This window comes from Setaria viridis, chromosome 1 (genome assembly GCF_005286985.2).
Source record: "Setaria viridis chromosome 1, Setaria_viridis_v4.0, whole genome shotgun sequence".
NCBI classification, from domain to species: domain Eukaryota; kingdom Viridiplantae; phylum Streptophyta; class Magnoliopsida; order Poales; family Poaceae; genus Setaria; species Setaria viridis.
The window spans coordinates 39,762,186-39,776,723 of NC_048263.2; the positions used below are offsets into that span (position 1 = coordinate 39,762,186).

The 14,538-nt window shown below is 48.5% G+C and overlaps 3 protein-coding genes across 4 annotated transcripts; 2 read left to right on the forward strand and 1 right to left on the reverse strand.

Moving 5' to 3' along the window:
- Positions 1-203: 203 nt before the first annotated feature.
- LOC117841383 (bHLH transcription factor RHL1) lies at positions 204-4,560 on the forward strand. Its single transcript, XM_034721735.2, has 7 exons — positions 204-889; positions 978-1,061; positions 1,247-1,426; positions 1,724-1,789; positions 2,780-2,845; positions 2,972-3,040; positions 3,986-4,560. The coding sequence occupies exons 1-7, from the start codon at positions 533-535 to the stop codon at positions 4,358-4,360; spliced, it is 1,197 nt and encodes a 398-aa protein (XP_034577626.1). The 5' UTR covers positions 204-532; the 3' UTR covers positions 4,361-4,560.
- A 1,369-nt stretch (positions 4,561-5,929) lies between these two features.
- LOC117841382 (DEAD-box ATP-dependent RNA helicase 1) lies at positions 5,930-11,464 on the reverse strand. Of its 2 annotated transcripts, none has more exons than XM_034721733.2 (10): positions 11,174-11,464; positions 10,533-10,767; positions 10,140-10,394; positions 9,377-9,528; positions 8,981-9,158; positions 8,672-8,859; positions 7,972-8,176; positions 7,414-7,519; positions 7,130-7,299; positions 5,930-6,198 (listed from the first exon to the last, which is right to left on the reverse strand). In XM_034721733.2, the coding sequence occupies exons 1-9, from the start codon at positions 11,308-11,310 to the stop codon at positions 7,193-7,195; spliced, it is 1,563 nt and encodes a 520-aa protein (XP_034577624.1). In that variant the 5' UTR covers positions 11,311-11,464; the 3' UTR covers positions 5,930-6,198; positions 7,130-7,192. The 2 variants fall into 2 exon arrangements, with proteins under 2 accessions (XP_034577624.1, XP_034577623.1); XM_034721732.2 differs by lacking the exon at positions 5,930-6,198 and adding an exon at positions 6,236-6,481 and having other exon boundaries at positions 11,174-11,463.
- On the forward strand, positions 11,358-13,052 carry LOC117856828 (RNA polymerase II C-terminal domain phosphatase-like 4). Its single transcript, XM_034739250.2, has one exon. It carries the CDS (start codon positions 11,358-11,360, stop codon positions 12,993-12,995), a length of 1,638 nt encoding a protein of 545 aa, XP_034595141.1. The 3' UTR covers positions 12,996-13,052.
- Positions 13,053-14,538: the final 1,486 nt, after the last annotated feature.

The window sequence follows — 14,538 nt, forward strand, 5'->3', positions numbered from 1 at the left end:
TTGCAGTGGGGTCAAATGCGGCATGGGGTCAAGTGCACGACAACGGGGGAATCAAACGCCTCACCTGATGACTTGACAGCAGCTTCCTTCCTATCCCATCTCAATTCTCATGGTCATGGATGTGATCGCTGCCATGGCAACAGGCCAAAGCTCGTCAGCTCCTACTTACCATGGCAGGAGTTCAACACTCCTGTCTGTGGATGTTGTACCTTTGCAGGTAGATCACTCTGCTTAAGGGGCCACTGCAGAATTCCCATGTAGTCCAAGGGCCTCCCTGCACAGTTTCGCAACATCAGGACACCATTATTTGTCCACGTAAAAGCACGATTATAAAACGCCCCCGCACGCTGCAAGCCCCTCTTCGCTCGCTTCCTTTCGAGCCCAACGAGCGCCTTTCCTCTCGCTCTCGGCTCTCTCCCGTCTCCCCCCTCACCAGTCACCACCGCCATTACCACCCTACCCTTCTCCCCCCTCTCCCTGCAACAGGTTCTTGCCAAGAAGGAGCCGCCTCGCCAGCCGGCACCCAACACCCATGCAGCCGAGCGGCCGCGAAATGCAGGGCGGCGGCGGCGGGCAGGACGACTTCTTCGACCAGATGCTGTCCACGCTGCCGACCGCGTGGTCCGAGCTCGGCTCCGGCAAGTCCCCCTGGGAACTCCCCGCGGGGGCTTCCGAGGACCCAGCGGCGTTCGACGAGTCCGCGCTCCTCGCCTCCCGCCTCCGCCACCACCAGATCGGCGGGGACAAGCCCATCATGCTCCACCTCAGCGACCTGCACGGCCTCGCCGGCGGGGAGGACGCCGGCGCCGCGGGGTTCCTGCCGCTGCCGCTGTTCACCGACCGGGCGAGGGAGGACATGGACGCCGCCTTCAAGTCCCCCAATGCCGCTGTGAGATTCTTAATTCTGCTCTGCTTGCCTCCTGGAAAGCTTCCGTTTTGCCCGTCTTCTTTGACATGGTTCGTTTGGGGTTTTGCAGGGAGGCGAGCAGGCCCTGTACAACGGGTTCGGAGCCGCCGGGATGCATGGCGCCGCCGCCGCCGTGCAACCGCCGTTCGGACAGGTACGGCCGCGTCCCGCTCATCAGGACACGATTGCACTCCCAATTATCCGACAGTCACTTTGCTTCTTCACTCATGGCGCGAGCAACTGGCAAAGCTAGTTCTTCACTTTGCTCGGCTAGTTTGGTTTTCTTGGTTGATCAATTGGGCTGAAAAAACCGTGTCTTTTCTCCTCGTGTGGTCAAAGGGCGGATCAATGCCGGCGCAGAGCTTCGGGGGAGGCGCGGCCGCGGGTGGCGGCGGGTCGGCACCCACAGGCGCACCGGCCGCCGGAGCGCCGTCGGGCGGAGGGGCAGCGCCACCGCGACAGCAGCGCGTGCGGGCGAGGAGGGGACAAGCGACTGACCCTCACAGCATCGCCGAACGTGTACGCCACTCTCCCACCACCTTTCCCTTCTCCCTCAGTTTTTTAATGCCTGCATCACTGTGTATGTGTATGCCTCCTGTGTTCTTGTGCCTGGAGCCCCACAATTCTCGGACGCCAGTTTGACCTGCCACGGGCCTCAATTTCACTGTCGCTTGCTCCAATTTAAACTGCAAATTTTGGCCATAAATTTGGGTTTCAGCAGAGAATCAGAGATAGCCTGCAGGAGCAGGACTAATCGTTTTGATCTTCTTCTTCAGCTGTGTCTTCTTGCTCACTCTCGCCATGCGTTTGTTGCAGCTCCGGAGGGAGAGGATAGCTGAGAGGATGAAGGCGTTGCAGGAGCTGGTCCCTAACGCCAACAAGGTAGACCAAATTTTCCTCTCTTTTCTCCCCTCCTTTTCTCCTTTTGCCCTTTCTTTTGAACAAAGTAGCAGGAAGCTTTCCTTGAAATGTGGTGAGGATGCATTCATTTCTTTTTTGCACTGTGGTGTGCTGTACGAGTACAATTTTCCTTAAATTGAGTCTTTGGATGAAACACTATCTTGAGTTGTTTTAGTATAACGTGCTATGCTCTCCAATATGTAAGATTATAGTAAATAAAAGTGTCAAACAATGAGTGCATCATAGAATAGGAAAACATGGTAGTTGAGGCATACTATGGTGCATTTGCCCACTTTACTGCTCTGGGAGGATGCGACACGTGTCGGGCTTCCGTTGGAGAATGTAAACATGATGAAGTCCGAACTTTTAAGCATCATGCACTAGCAAAAATTCTACTGTCATTTCTAAGCAATAGAACGAAGCAGAATTCATGCACTTGCAGTTGTAAAAATTCTGCTGCCACTAAGGCCACAAAACTAATGCCATTATATGGGGGAACGTTGATCATTGGCAGGGGAATGGCCCATGAGGGGAATGCCACAAAACTAAGCAGATTCCTAGATAATTGTAGCTCGTGAGGGGAATGGCAGGCTAACTAGGTTTTGGTATAAAATGCACAGATATACATGAACTTGGAGGCATACCTTGCTTGAGTTAGGGGAGCCTGGGAGGGCTGCAAAAAACTGGTAAAGCGGGAGACATGAGAATTGCCTAACACTCCAGCTTCAGCTCCCCACGAACACCACGTGCTACAGTTGTCCTGGAGCTTACACCGGCACATCTGAGATCCTTTTTGGCACAACTTGCAGACACTGTTAAGAGTATCATAAAGCAATAACGAATGTTGTTCTGCTGACCTTTGGGAATAAAAACATCACTTGTCGTGTCTTAGTCGATGGAGCTTACATAGCACAATCTAGAATGGACATAGATCACTGTCGCTAAAATGATCATATGGAATTTTGTTTGCAGACCGACAAGGCATCGATGCTCGATGAGATCATTGATTATGTGAAGTTCCTCCAGCTCCAAGTCAAGGTACATCTGCTTTCCTACACCTAGCTAGGTTACTGTGGGATGGGTTCCTAAATTCTGCTCATAATTTGGGCACTCAAAACAACTTAAAGTTCATGATTCCGCCTCAAATGTTTCCCACTGTTGCAGGTTCTTAGCATGAGCCGTTTAGGCGGAGCTGCAGGGGTCGGCCCTCTAGTTGCTAACATGTCATCAGAGGTACCTATGGTTGTGTTATACGATCTTTTATTTTTAAAACTAAAGCGCCAGCAATGACCCAATTGATACAAGCCACAAGCTAACTAATTTTTGTGGGCCAAGCATGTTGAACCCTGAAATGCTCTAATGATGTTCACTGAAGCACAAAGCGAACGTGGAAAGTGCTATCCTTTTGACCATTGGTTAGGTGCAATTAGATACTAATGATTTTGTCATCTTTAAAGTTTGCATTCCGATCCATTTAAGAATCGTTCAACCCATCGAAAAATTATTCATGTTGGTCTAAAGTTGATCCCTGATGAAGTCTACAAAATAGGATATCAATATCTCAAATCTTGTTGCAGTTGCTTTGGCACGGCTAAAAGTCACCAAAAAGAGCTACTAAAACCAAACAGCATGCTTACTGATTTGCACGAAATCAAAAGGAGATATGTGTCAGAACTTTGCTTAAGGAACTGATCAAGCATTAGTGGCCAACACATCGGAAAAAGTATGTAGGAATCTTTGTTGTTAAGGACCCAAGCCAAAAAGGAAAAACACGCCTGAAAAGTGATTACAAGGTAGTACTTCCTCCGTTTCCTCCGTTCCAAATTGTAGGTCGTTTTAGCTTTTCTAGATTCCTAGATATTATTATGCATCTAGACATACACTATATCTATATGCATAGCAAAAACTATGCACCTAGAAAAGCCAAAACGACCTACAATTTGGAACGGAGGGAGTACCGATCAAGCATTTAAGCTGTAGAAGCTACTAGCCCACTTAGGAGAATCCGTAACACCGATCCTGAACATGTCTCGGCTGCTGTAAGGTCAACCAAACGAAATTTGACAAAATGCCCATAGATTATTTTTATCATCTTGAGTGAAAAACTGCCCATCAGTTTTTATTATCTTGTGCATCAGCCAATTTGCCATCGCATCAAAATTCAAATCCTTGTTGCAGGGTAATGGGAATGGAAATGGTACAAGCGACAGTGGAGATGGCAATGCCGCCAACGGTGGCAACAATGGTGAAAATGGTGGCAGCAGCCTGAAGGTGACGGAGCAACAAGTGGCCAGGTTGATGGAGGAGGACATGGGCACCGCCATGCAGTACCTGCAGGGCAAGGGGCTCTGCCTGATGCCGATCTCTCTAGCCTCAGCCATCTCCTCTGCCACATCGTCGTCCCTCCTATCCCGCCCCTCCATTGGTTCAATGGGCGGCGCTAGAGGTCTCGGACATGAAGGTAGCAATCCTGCGTCGCCTCCATTGATGAATGGCGCCGGTGGCGACGACTCCCGGACCGGCAAGGATGCTGGTGCCGGCAGTAAACAGTGAAGGCAGTGTTCTTGACTTGTCGGGAGGTTGTGTGCTCAGAAGGTGGTCTTGGAGGGGTGGAATTGTCAAATGGCACAGCAGGCCTTTTCCCTTCACCTTTCCTGGCCCCTTTTGTTTGTTTATAAGAAATGATGTTTAATCATGCAACCTTTAGCTCCATCTTTTCATGTTCTTGCAAAATAGCTTTTCTGATCTCTTTACTGGCCTCTCCTCCTCCTTTTGGGCTATGAGCTGCTCCTCTGATCCATAGCTTTCTTTTCTGCTAAATTTGTCGCGGAGCTGTCGTGTCTCTTGTTAGGTGGAGGTGAGGAGGAATCCAAATTATTGGTCCAAAGGATCGTATTCATATCCCATCCCGCGTACAAAATTATCAAATGGATGTTAGGGCGGTATCAAGTGCAAAGCTGGTCAACAATATGAAAGAGTATGTGAGAACCGGGCAGAGGCATGCTGTTTCATTACAGATGAGCTGCAAAGTCTCCTCTCTACTGCTGAAATTAGGTGCCTTTCGGACCACCAGATAACCTTAGATATAGAGAGTGTACCTTAAAGCTAAGCACATAAAGCCTTCCCTGATGTAATATTATACAGGGGAGGACCGATAAGGTGCTTATTTTGTAGGGTATGGCTACTTACAGAGGTTTATGCCTATATGGTGACTGTTTGCAAATGATAATGAGTTGAATACACACACACACACACACACACACACACACACACACACACACACACACACACACACCTGTAATAGCACTCTGTGTGCAGGATGTACCCTAATACTATATTTGCAAACATACATGTATGAGCAGTTGCACAAATACTGGACACTGGCGGAAAAGACGCATGGAGAATGCTTGATACGAGAAACCGAGCATAAGTTCAAATGCAAAAGTTTCAAATTAGAGAGGTTTTGAACCCTGCCAGGCTGAGGCTTGAAGCGGGAAGAACAAATGCTCAGGACAAATGATCCCAACAAACCTTAGAAAACAGAATAAGTCAAGGTCTATTTGGGGAGCATCATGTATCCCATCAGACGGCAAGGACATTCAACAGGTAGTTTTCCTTAACCGCCTCATACAGCGTTAATGATTGCAGCGCTGGCGATAACACGGTTGTATGATATGATACGGGAAGGGCAAGGGAATGAGGTCGTGCATGCGTGCTACTAAGTGGCAATATTCCCTCCCTGCCTTCAATTTGCCCGTCGCAATGGGCTGGCTGCGAGTAAACAAATGGAGAAGAGAGGATCATGGGCATATTTACCTGATACCAGCAGCCGATTGAAGGATCCTGGTAGGAGATGCACCCACGTTGGTGAAGTAAATGAAGGGCATCTTTGATCATGCTTTAAACAACTCCCATTGACAGCTCTAGTGAACAAGGGCAACACAAGGGAAGGCAGTCCAAAACTGGACCACAGACCATTGCAAACTTTTGCAAGGATGCAGATGAGATCTCCCAATGTTACCAAGAAAAAAAATTATGTTGAAAGTTGGAACAAAGGAAATGGTGTTTTCATGTGAGAGATCTGCTAGTTTGACATTTCCCGATCAATGGCACACTAAATAATTGAGTAAAAAATGTTTTATTGACAAAGACAGAAAGGAATATTCCAAGTGTAAAGCATAACTGAAAGGTTACGAGTGCCCGATACATTGATGTGAAGGTACCAAACTTTTTCTTTGGGGGTGGCCTCCTTCCAGCCATAAATGCACAGTGAATGATGAACACCACAGAAGGGAAAGAAGGATACTTTTCCAACTGTCCAAACTCCAAAGACCAAGAAATTTACTGTGCCATTCATCAAAATGGATCGACCTGTTGCAGTATGGCGAAAGCTGCGCAGAGATAGGACAGCACATTGCACAGCAAACATATGAAATCATCAGTCTTACTTTGGGTATCCATAATGAACGACGAGCCAGTTACAGAATTGTTGGGGCTCAGAACTACCTAGATGATATGGGCATACAGAAAAGTAGGAAACTGAAATTATGCCACCCAGATATTAACAAGCCATGCTGGCTGCCAAAAAGAAAAGTAGTACAGCAGTAAAATTAATAAGCTTGTGAAATTAGATCTTCTGCACAGGTAGGATTCTTCAAGGTTTCATTCTCGGATCTGAATAACCAAAAAAGTCAGTGGAGACTTAGTGGGTAAGTATGATAAAAGATGTGGGATATTATTTAGTTCTGAATTCTGATCAATTATGCTGAATGTAAAAATTTTGCTCATACAGGTGGAAGATATTTTCTACACAAACTTTCACGAACTCTCATTATTCCTGATTTCTAAAGTTTTCAAGACGTGGCAATAGCCACTAGATGTAAAGGTCTGATGTCACAACAGAAGAATATGGTGACTTTAGTCAAGTACCATATATAACCATCTTTTGCTAGTGGAGAACGAACTGGCTGGAATGCAAGACCTCATAAGAGATGCATACATATCAAGGAAGCAGGAAAAGTTAATGGACTCTATATGATGTAAGGGCTGGATATATTAACAAGTTAAATAGTAGAATAAAGATTTGGCTCAAATTTTCAAGTCCAGCTCAGAATGACCAGGTTCAATCCCAAATTTGATTCATCAAAGTCAAGCACACTTCAAAGTACAGGTTTATCATGCACCATTCTAGCCCATTTTAACTGGGAATAATTGCCTCATAGCTTCTTTTCACCATCATTATACTGAACATAAGAAAAACAAATATAATGGTACTGTAGAAAAACTGCATGGCATATTGACATCTCAGAGAGTAGATCTTACCAAATCTGTGTAGCAAATGCAGATGCGACATCAACACTTCAGAACTAAAGCTAATCTATTGCTTCACTTCTGGTTTGTTCTCTTTCGTTTAGAACCACTTGGAATTTTATCTCCTGAATTAGATTTCTTTCCTGCTTCTGATTCCAGAGACTCCTCCAGTTTTTTCAGAGCTTTTAAACCGAACAAGAAGATGACAATAGTTAGAATGAATGGGATGTTAAAATTATAGGTGAGAAGTAATTAAAGACCAGCACATCCTAATTACAGAAGGACCATTATCTCACCACTGGAGAAAACTGGACGAAGTGTTTCTATTGATTCCTCAGGCAATGAATGAAGATTGCAGCTAGCATTGTCAGCCTTCTTGAGCATTTTGTCAAAAGTTTTAACCTATAAAACATTCAGCTCAGCAAACCAGAATGGAAATTAAAAAAATCATAAACTATATACTCTAATTGCAACTGCTCTGGGTATAATCCAGTTGCCTGGTCTTCTGGTAATAAAACGGAGACATCTAGTAGTGTATAAAGCTATATTTCACTCTAGAATGGAGATCAAAGTGCTTTATGCATTCTTAAGTCCTAACGCAAGTCAGGAAACCTCAGTGCTTACTGCTTAGTAGTTAGTACTGGGCAGTGCCCCTATAACAGCTTTCCACACCAAATCATATGGTACTAAACTAACATCCAGCAGGTCAATAAATACTCAGCTTGCAGTCCATGAGTCTAACTTCAGGGGTACAGCCAGACAGGAAGGAGAATGAGATTGCAACCTTTTCACAATATAATCATGCATAAACAGGCATCGGGAAAGCTACCTATTGTTGTTCGGCAGAGCATTACCTCATGTTTTCTTAAAAAGGTGTAGCAGGAACCAGACTCCCCTGCTCTTGCAGTCCGACCCGCTCGATGTATATATGTTTTCACATATGGTGGCATATCATAATTGATAACATATCTTAAACCATCAATATGTATTCCACGAGCCATTCTATCGGTACCAATTAGAACATCGATTTCCCCTTCCTTGAAGGCCTCCAGTGTCTTCCTGCAGGAGAGAAATTCAATTAATATAATGGCATCGGCTAGGATAGCAGTCGCCTAAGGTACCATTGTCTACTAATATAGAAACAAAATTGATATCTATCCCTAATTTATTAAAAAAAACACCTATTCATACTGTATGATCTATTTATTCCTACTGTATGACCTATTCCTAATTTAATCTGCCACATGGGTGTAGCCCATGGCCATAACATCCCATAACAAGTAATGTCTCAAGGTGGGGATGAGCTCAACTTCATCATATCATTCTCTGATCCTATCATCACTAAAACACATACTTTTCAAGTAATTGTTTTCTAAATTCACATTCATGTAAACGAATAATTATGACCCACAGCACTTTAGTGAGGCAGATCCAAGTAGAAACAGGACTCCCATTCTTATCTTGCTAATCTTGATATGGCTACTCACCCACAACTCAACGAAAAAATAAAACTTTGATTCACCATGTTAAACAATTGTAATGTAGATATCTTACCTTCGAGTAGATTCTCGCTGCAATCGTGAATATTCACTAAATTTAAAGGGCAAGTCTTCAAAAAAACCCAGCAACGTGCTTAGTCTGTGGCTTGATTCTACAGATGAGGTAAAAACTAAGCACTTGTTCCCTTGCAGCTCTTGGAGAAGAACAATGAGAGACAGTGGCTTTAAGTTTGATTTACAGATCTGTAATAGCAGCGTAGAACAAATATGAGTATGCACAAAAGAATTTCCAATAGTACTTTTATGCTTGGATGGCACAAAACTGTTGATATAAGATAAAGGTGCTACGAAGAGAGAGACAAACCAGTTTGTAGGACTCAAGTTTTGTAGGAATTCTATAACGCTTGTTCCCACTATTCAACAACAAGGGGTGGTGCAACTCGAGTTGAGAAAGCTTGCTAGGATCTTGAGTCAGTGTAGCAGACAAAACTATCTTTGCTAATCTTGGATGGCATTTACCTTTAAACCCACGCTCAACACCCCTACATGGTACAGAGTAGATTAATTAAATCCTCGAACAAAATATAGAGCACTGTGTAAGACCGTTAATATGGTAGGAACGACAAGAATGCAAAGTCCTAAGAATATGGGCAAATTTGTGAACCTTAACAAAAGAGGGGGAGGACAAAATAAAAGCATACAATGTGACCTTTACTAAAAGAGGAAAATATATGAGAATGTAATTAGGAATAGGGATTACAATCTTCTAATAGTAGTCAATGGATGAAGTAGAGTTTTCCCATCAGTGTCGTGCCAGGAACGATCTTGGCCAATTGAGTGTGTAAGTTGGATAACTGTTGGCAACCAGGATTGGTAAGCCTCTCTTAACATCCTATCTGTCTCATCAATGACCTGAATCCCAACATAATAGGTGAAATATGAGGTGCTAGCAAGTTGGAAAAGTACACACAATAAGGCTAAAGCAGTCTAAAAAACGCTGAAGCGAAAGTTTGTATGTTTGGACAAATACTACAGAATGCTGCCCTTCCAAATCCAATAATTCCATGGAACAACAAGAACCCAATATGTCAAATTATATTGAAACTTGCAAGCTGCATGGTTCCAAAAGACATACATAATAAGGATAAGGTAAGAGGTGAATCTGGTAGTTTTGTGTTGCAACAAATTGGCCCAGAATAATCATGCGTCAATGCCATTATATCATACGCAGTACCATATATTTTGATATAACCTGGCACAAAGCAAACTGTAAACACTCTGGCCAAAATTCAATTTCAGGGCATAATCTCACTAAAAATCTACCTGGCATGTTCCTTTCATATTTTTAGTGTACCACCTACTACGTACACACAATACTACAGTGGACTTTCGAGGCTTAAACAGACAATTCCATGAAGGAGGACAGAAGATTCAGAGAAAACAAACATTATCGACAATGTAAGCAGACAAAGCACTTACGAGATGCAGAACGAGTTATGCAATAAAGTTACAAATAAGCCTACCAGGTACTGAAGATGCTCCAGACTGAAACCGTTTGTCATATTAATGTGATCCATCAGTCTTCCAGGAGTTGCCACCAATATATCAACTTTAGTTTGCGGTTCCATTTTGACATATTCTTCATCGATAGTTGGGTAAAGCTCTTGTTTGGGCTTCCTGACAAGATTGGAAACTTCATCTGCTATAGACGATTGACCAACTGCTGAACCTACTGACAAGCCCACCACAGGAGCAATAGCATCAAAAACCTCTTTAACCTGAAATTGAATTAAAAACAGGAAACACTTTCATTTGTTAAATGGCCTGATATGAAATGGATAGATACCAGACTCAAATGTGAGCACTATGGATTAGGAGCGATAAGTTTCAAAAAGGTAAGCGGAAAATGCACCAACCTGCAAGGCTAAATCCCGTGTAGGAAGCACAATCAGTGCACGCAAGCACCTTACTTTCCGTGTAGAGAGCATTTGCACAATAGGTAGGGCATAAGCAAGAGTTTTTCCAGATCCAGTTGGAGAGTTAATACAGACATCCCTCTCAAAAGCACCAGGACCAACCGTTTCCACCCAAGCTGCTTCTTGAACAGGGAAAAACGATTCGATTCCCATTCTCTGCACAGCCTCTGCCAGTCTATAATGGTAAAAATACACGTCAGACATTTTCCTAGCTTAAAAGTGCATTTGAAAACTTAGAGCGAGGAAAACAAAATGCCTAAGCACGCAGTGACACAAGTACGCCACTGAGCAGAGTGCCACCGAGCAATTGCTGATAAAACTAGTTGAAACAGTACCTCAGACCTAAAAAATTGCAGAAGCAGCAACCACCATCCAAGCAAGGCAAGCTAAATTCCAAGACAACCCTACTCCTAACTCCACGTGAGTGAAAACTAGATAGCATCCGCACTGTCATTCCCCCCGCCCACTTACAAACAGCAAAATCAAAATCAAAACCACATAGTTAGTTCTACTCCTAAGAGCAGCAACCAAAACTACGGACTCGCTTGTTCAAGTGATCACAAGGAGCATGGAGAGTGCACCTCGGGTCGAGGCGGGGAAGCTTCGCGACGGGGCAGCCGGAGAAGGCGTCGATGTCGACGGGGTACCGCATCCACGGCAGGTGCGGCACGCGGTCCGCGGGCCCCTCTTCCTCGTCCTTCCTCGCCATGGCCACCATCAGCAACCGGACCTGCCTCAGGTATATGTGACAGATTCGAGGAGTCGATGGTGCCGGCGAAAAGCACTGGTGACGAGAGGCGGCGCGCGCGCGGGGCAGGGAGGGCTGCGACGGCGAGGAGTCGTTCGCTGGCGGTATTGCGGCAAACTAGGGCGGCTGAGCGGGGCCACGGTGCGGTGGGGTGGGTTGGGCTACATTCTACTGGGCCTCAGGTACACCTTGTGAGAGCTGTTAGGCTGCGGCAGTGCCCAAGCCCACCAGCTCATATCCATCCTTGGCTTCGGCTTCCACTGGAAGGAAGAAGGCGGCAACAATTGGCACGGCCGCTCAAACGCCCGCGCTCCTTTCATTCCGGCGTTTCGACCCGACCCCACCCCACCGACCGCTGGCCGGATCCCCAACTTCCCTGGCCGCCGCCTCGATGGGACGACGAGGATCCCGCCGCCGCCGCCTCCGCAAGAGCATGTTCAAGCAAGGGGAAAACGGCGACGGCGCACCCCGGATTCGTCGGCGGGTTCTGCTTCCGCTGCGGGGCCAAAGAGGAGGACGCTGAAGGAGGCGCCCCGCCCTGCCCCGCGCACCGCGGGCTCTCCTTCCTGAGCGGGGTGAAGGATGGGGATGCGGAAGGACGCGCGCCGCCTGGAGGAGCACCAGCAGTCAGGAGGAAGATCCAGGAGAGCCCGGCGGTTACGGCTTCAGCGACGGCGAGCATCCCGCGCGCGTCCGACCTGGAGACCCTCCTGCGCGCAAGGAAGCTGACCCTCATCCTCGACCTGGATCACACGCTGCTCAACTCGACGGGGTTCCGCCAGCTCTCCCCCACCGAGGAAATCAATGGGTTCACGCGGCACGCCAGGGATGATCCCAGCGCGGGCCTCTTCCGATTGGACGGCCGTACCCTCCGCATGCTCACCAAGCTGCGGCCATTCGTGCGAGGCTTCCTGGAGCAGGCGAGCGCCATGTTCGAAATGCACGTGTACACCCTTGGAGGTCAGGATTACGCGAGGGCGGTCGTCAAGCTGCTGGACCCGGACGGCGTCTACTTCGGCGCGAGGATCGTGTCGTGCGATGAATCGACCCGGCAGGACATGAAGAACCTCGACGTCGTCCCCGGCGCCGAGGCCGTCGCGGTGGTGATCATCGACGATTCGGACTATGTCTGGCCGGAGCACAAGGAGAACCTGATCCTGATGGACAGGTACCTCTACTTCGCATCCTCCTGCCGGCAGTTCGGCTACAGCGTGAGCTCCCTGGCGGAGCTGAGGCGGGACGAGAGGGAACACGACGGCTCGCTGGCCGTGATGCTGGAAGTCCTGAAGCGCGTCCACCGGGGGTTCTTCGACTCGGTCCTCGGCGGCCACTGCTCGGACGTCAGGGAGGTGATCAGGGCGGTGCGGCGCGACGTGCTGCGTGGCTGCACGGTGGCGTTCAGCCGGGTGATCCCCCTCGAGTACGTCGCCGGCGACCACCCCATCTGGAAGCTGGCCGAGCAGCTGGGTGCCGTCTGCGCAGCCAACGCCGACGCCACGGTCACCCATGTTGTCGCGCTGGATCCTGGAACTGAGAAGGCGCGGTGGGCGCGGCACAACAACAAGTTTCTCGTTAATCCGAACTGGGTCAAGGCGGCAAGTTTCCGGTGGTGCCGGCCGAACGAGCAAGAGTTCCCGGTCACCCGTGGACGTTGAACGCTATCATCAAGATTTGAATGCTTCAGATCCTGCAGTTATTAGTTTCGATTCACTAACCTGATCGTCGATATTTCTGTGACCCATTCCACATTGGTCCACTGCAGCCAAGTTTTGCTGAAATGTTCGGTACTTTTCCAGTACGTGGTCTTGATGATACTGATCTTCTGATGCTAAGAAATCACAAGTTCAGAGCAATAGGGAGTCTGAAACTTCCAAGATATTCAGTTATTGCCAGCGTGATGTTGTGCATGTTCTATCTCAGTAAAAGTCTACAGTCGGACTCTTCAGTGTGGTGAGTGGTGACAGACAAGGTTTTTAGGAGAAAAAAGAGCTGGGATTTTATTGTTTTTATGGTCTTTCGAGTCGGATTCATCGCCTCACGATCCATAAGTTCGCACGTTGCATTGGTCGTATAAAGATCCATTGGGCGCACGCCGTATATAGGGAGAAGAACATACGAGGTAGGCACTAGGCACTAGGCACGGTATGCCGAAGCGCAAGGGCTTCGACGAGCGCTGCGGCGACGTCAAGCGGCCGGCGCCGCAGCGGAAGCAGCATCTCTACCTGCTGCTGGACGACTGGGAGAGGGGCTACAGCGTCCGCAGGCTGGACACGGACGCGTTCGACTCCGACGCCGGCGCCAATCCGCCGGCGCCGCCGGAGCGCTTCGCCGAGCCGCCGGTCGCCCGCATCGAAGCTGAGCACGCGAACGACGACCGGAACTTCGTTTCGCACGGCACCAAGATCTTCGCCATGCAGCCCGGAGAAGCCAGCCCTGCCATCCCGGCCTTCGACGCTCGCACGCTGGGCCTGTCGCTCTGCCCGTGGCCCTCCTCCTCCGACAGGGACTACGGGCTGCCCTTCTTCGCCTCCGCCGCCGGTAAGCTCTTCGTGTTCACCGATGCCTACGCCGCGTACCTCGGCGACCAGCCGCCGCCCGGCAGCAAGGCGCCGTGGGCCTGGACCGCCATGGAGGCGCGGCCGCCGTTCTACGCCAGCCAGGTCAGGTGCTACGCGTTGCATCCGGACGGCCGCACCCTCTTCGTGTCCGCCGGATCCCGGCGGAGGCATCGCTCCGGCACCTTCTCCTTGGATGATCGGCTCGAGTGGACGAGACACGGCGATTGGCTGCTGCCTTTCAGAGGCCAAGCCTACTTCGACGCCGAGTTGGAAGCATGGGTTGGGCTCTGCGGCGAGAGGGACGGCGGCGATGGGCGCCTCTGCGCCTGCGACGTCACGCCCGTCGCTGCTGAGTTGACGAGCCCGCCGTCGCCGAAGCTCGGCGAGGACAAGCTGTTCCGGAGGAATCCAGAGCTGCATCTGGGTGCCAAGCTTGTCGAGTTCATGTTCCACAAGGACGACGAGCATCTGCTTAGGGATCATAAGGTCGACGTCGTCGATGCGTACTATAACTGCCCGCCCCAGCGCCGGCGTGTGCTTTACATGACCACGTTTGGCCTCAAGTATAACAAGGAGGGACAGCTGCGAACCACGCTGCAACGAGCTCATGCGTGCAAGATGTACAAGCGACCTCACGATT

Coding starts and splice junctions, on each gene's coding strand:
- LOC117841383 (XM_034721735.2), top strand. CDS start 533: ATGCAGCCGAGCGGCCGCGAAATGCAGGGCGGCGGCGGCGGGCAGGAC. Junction 890..977: donor TCAAGTCCCCCAATGCCGCT/GTGAGATTCTTA, acceptor GGGGTTTTGCAG/GGAGGCGAGCAGGCCCTGTA. Junction 1,790..2,779: donor TGGTCCCTAACGCCAACAAG/GTAGACCAAATT, acceptor TTTTGTTTGCAG/ACCGACAAGGCATCGATGCT.
- LOC117856828 (XM_034739250.2), top strand. CDS start 11,358: ATGGTGCCGGCGAAAAGCACTGGTGACGAGAGGCGGCGCGCGCGCGGG.
- LOC117841382 (XM_034721733.2), bottom strand. CDS start 11,310: ATGGTGGCCATGGCGAGGAAGGACGAGGAAGAGGGGCCCGCGGACCGC. Junction 8,177..8,671: donor CAGCGAGAATCTACTCGAAG/GTAAGATATCTA, acceptor TCTCTCCTGCAG/GAAGACACTGGAGGCCTTCA. Junction 7,520..7,971: donor CCTTTTTAAGAAAACATGAG/GTAATGCTCTGC, acceptor AATGTTTTATAG/GTTAAAACTTTTGACAAAAT.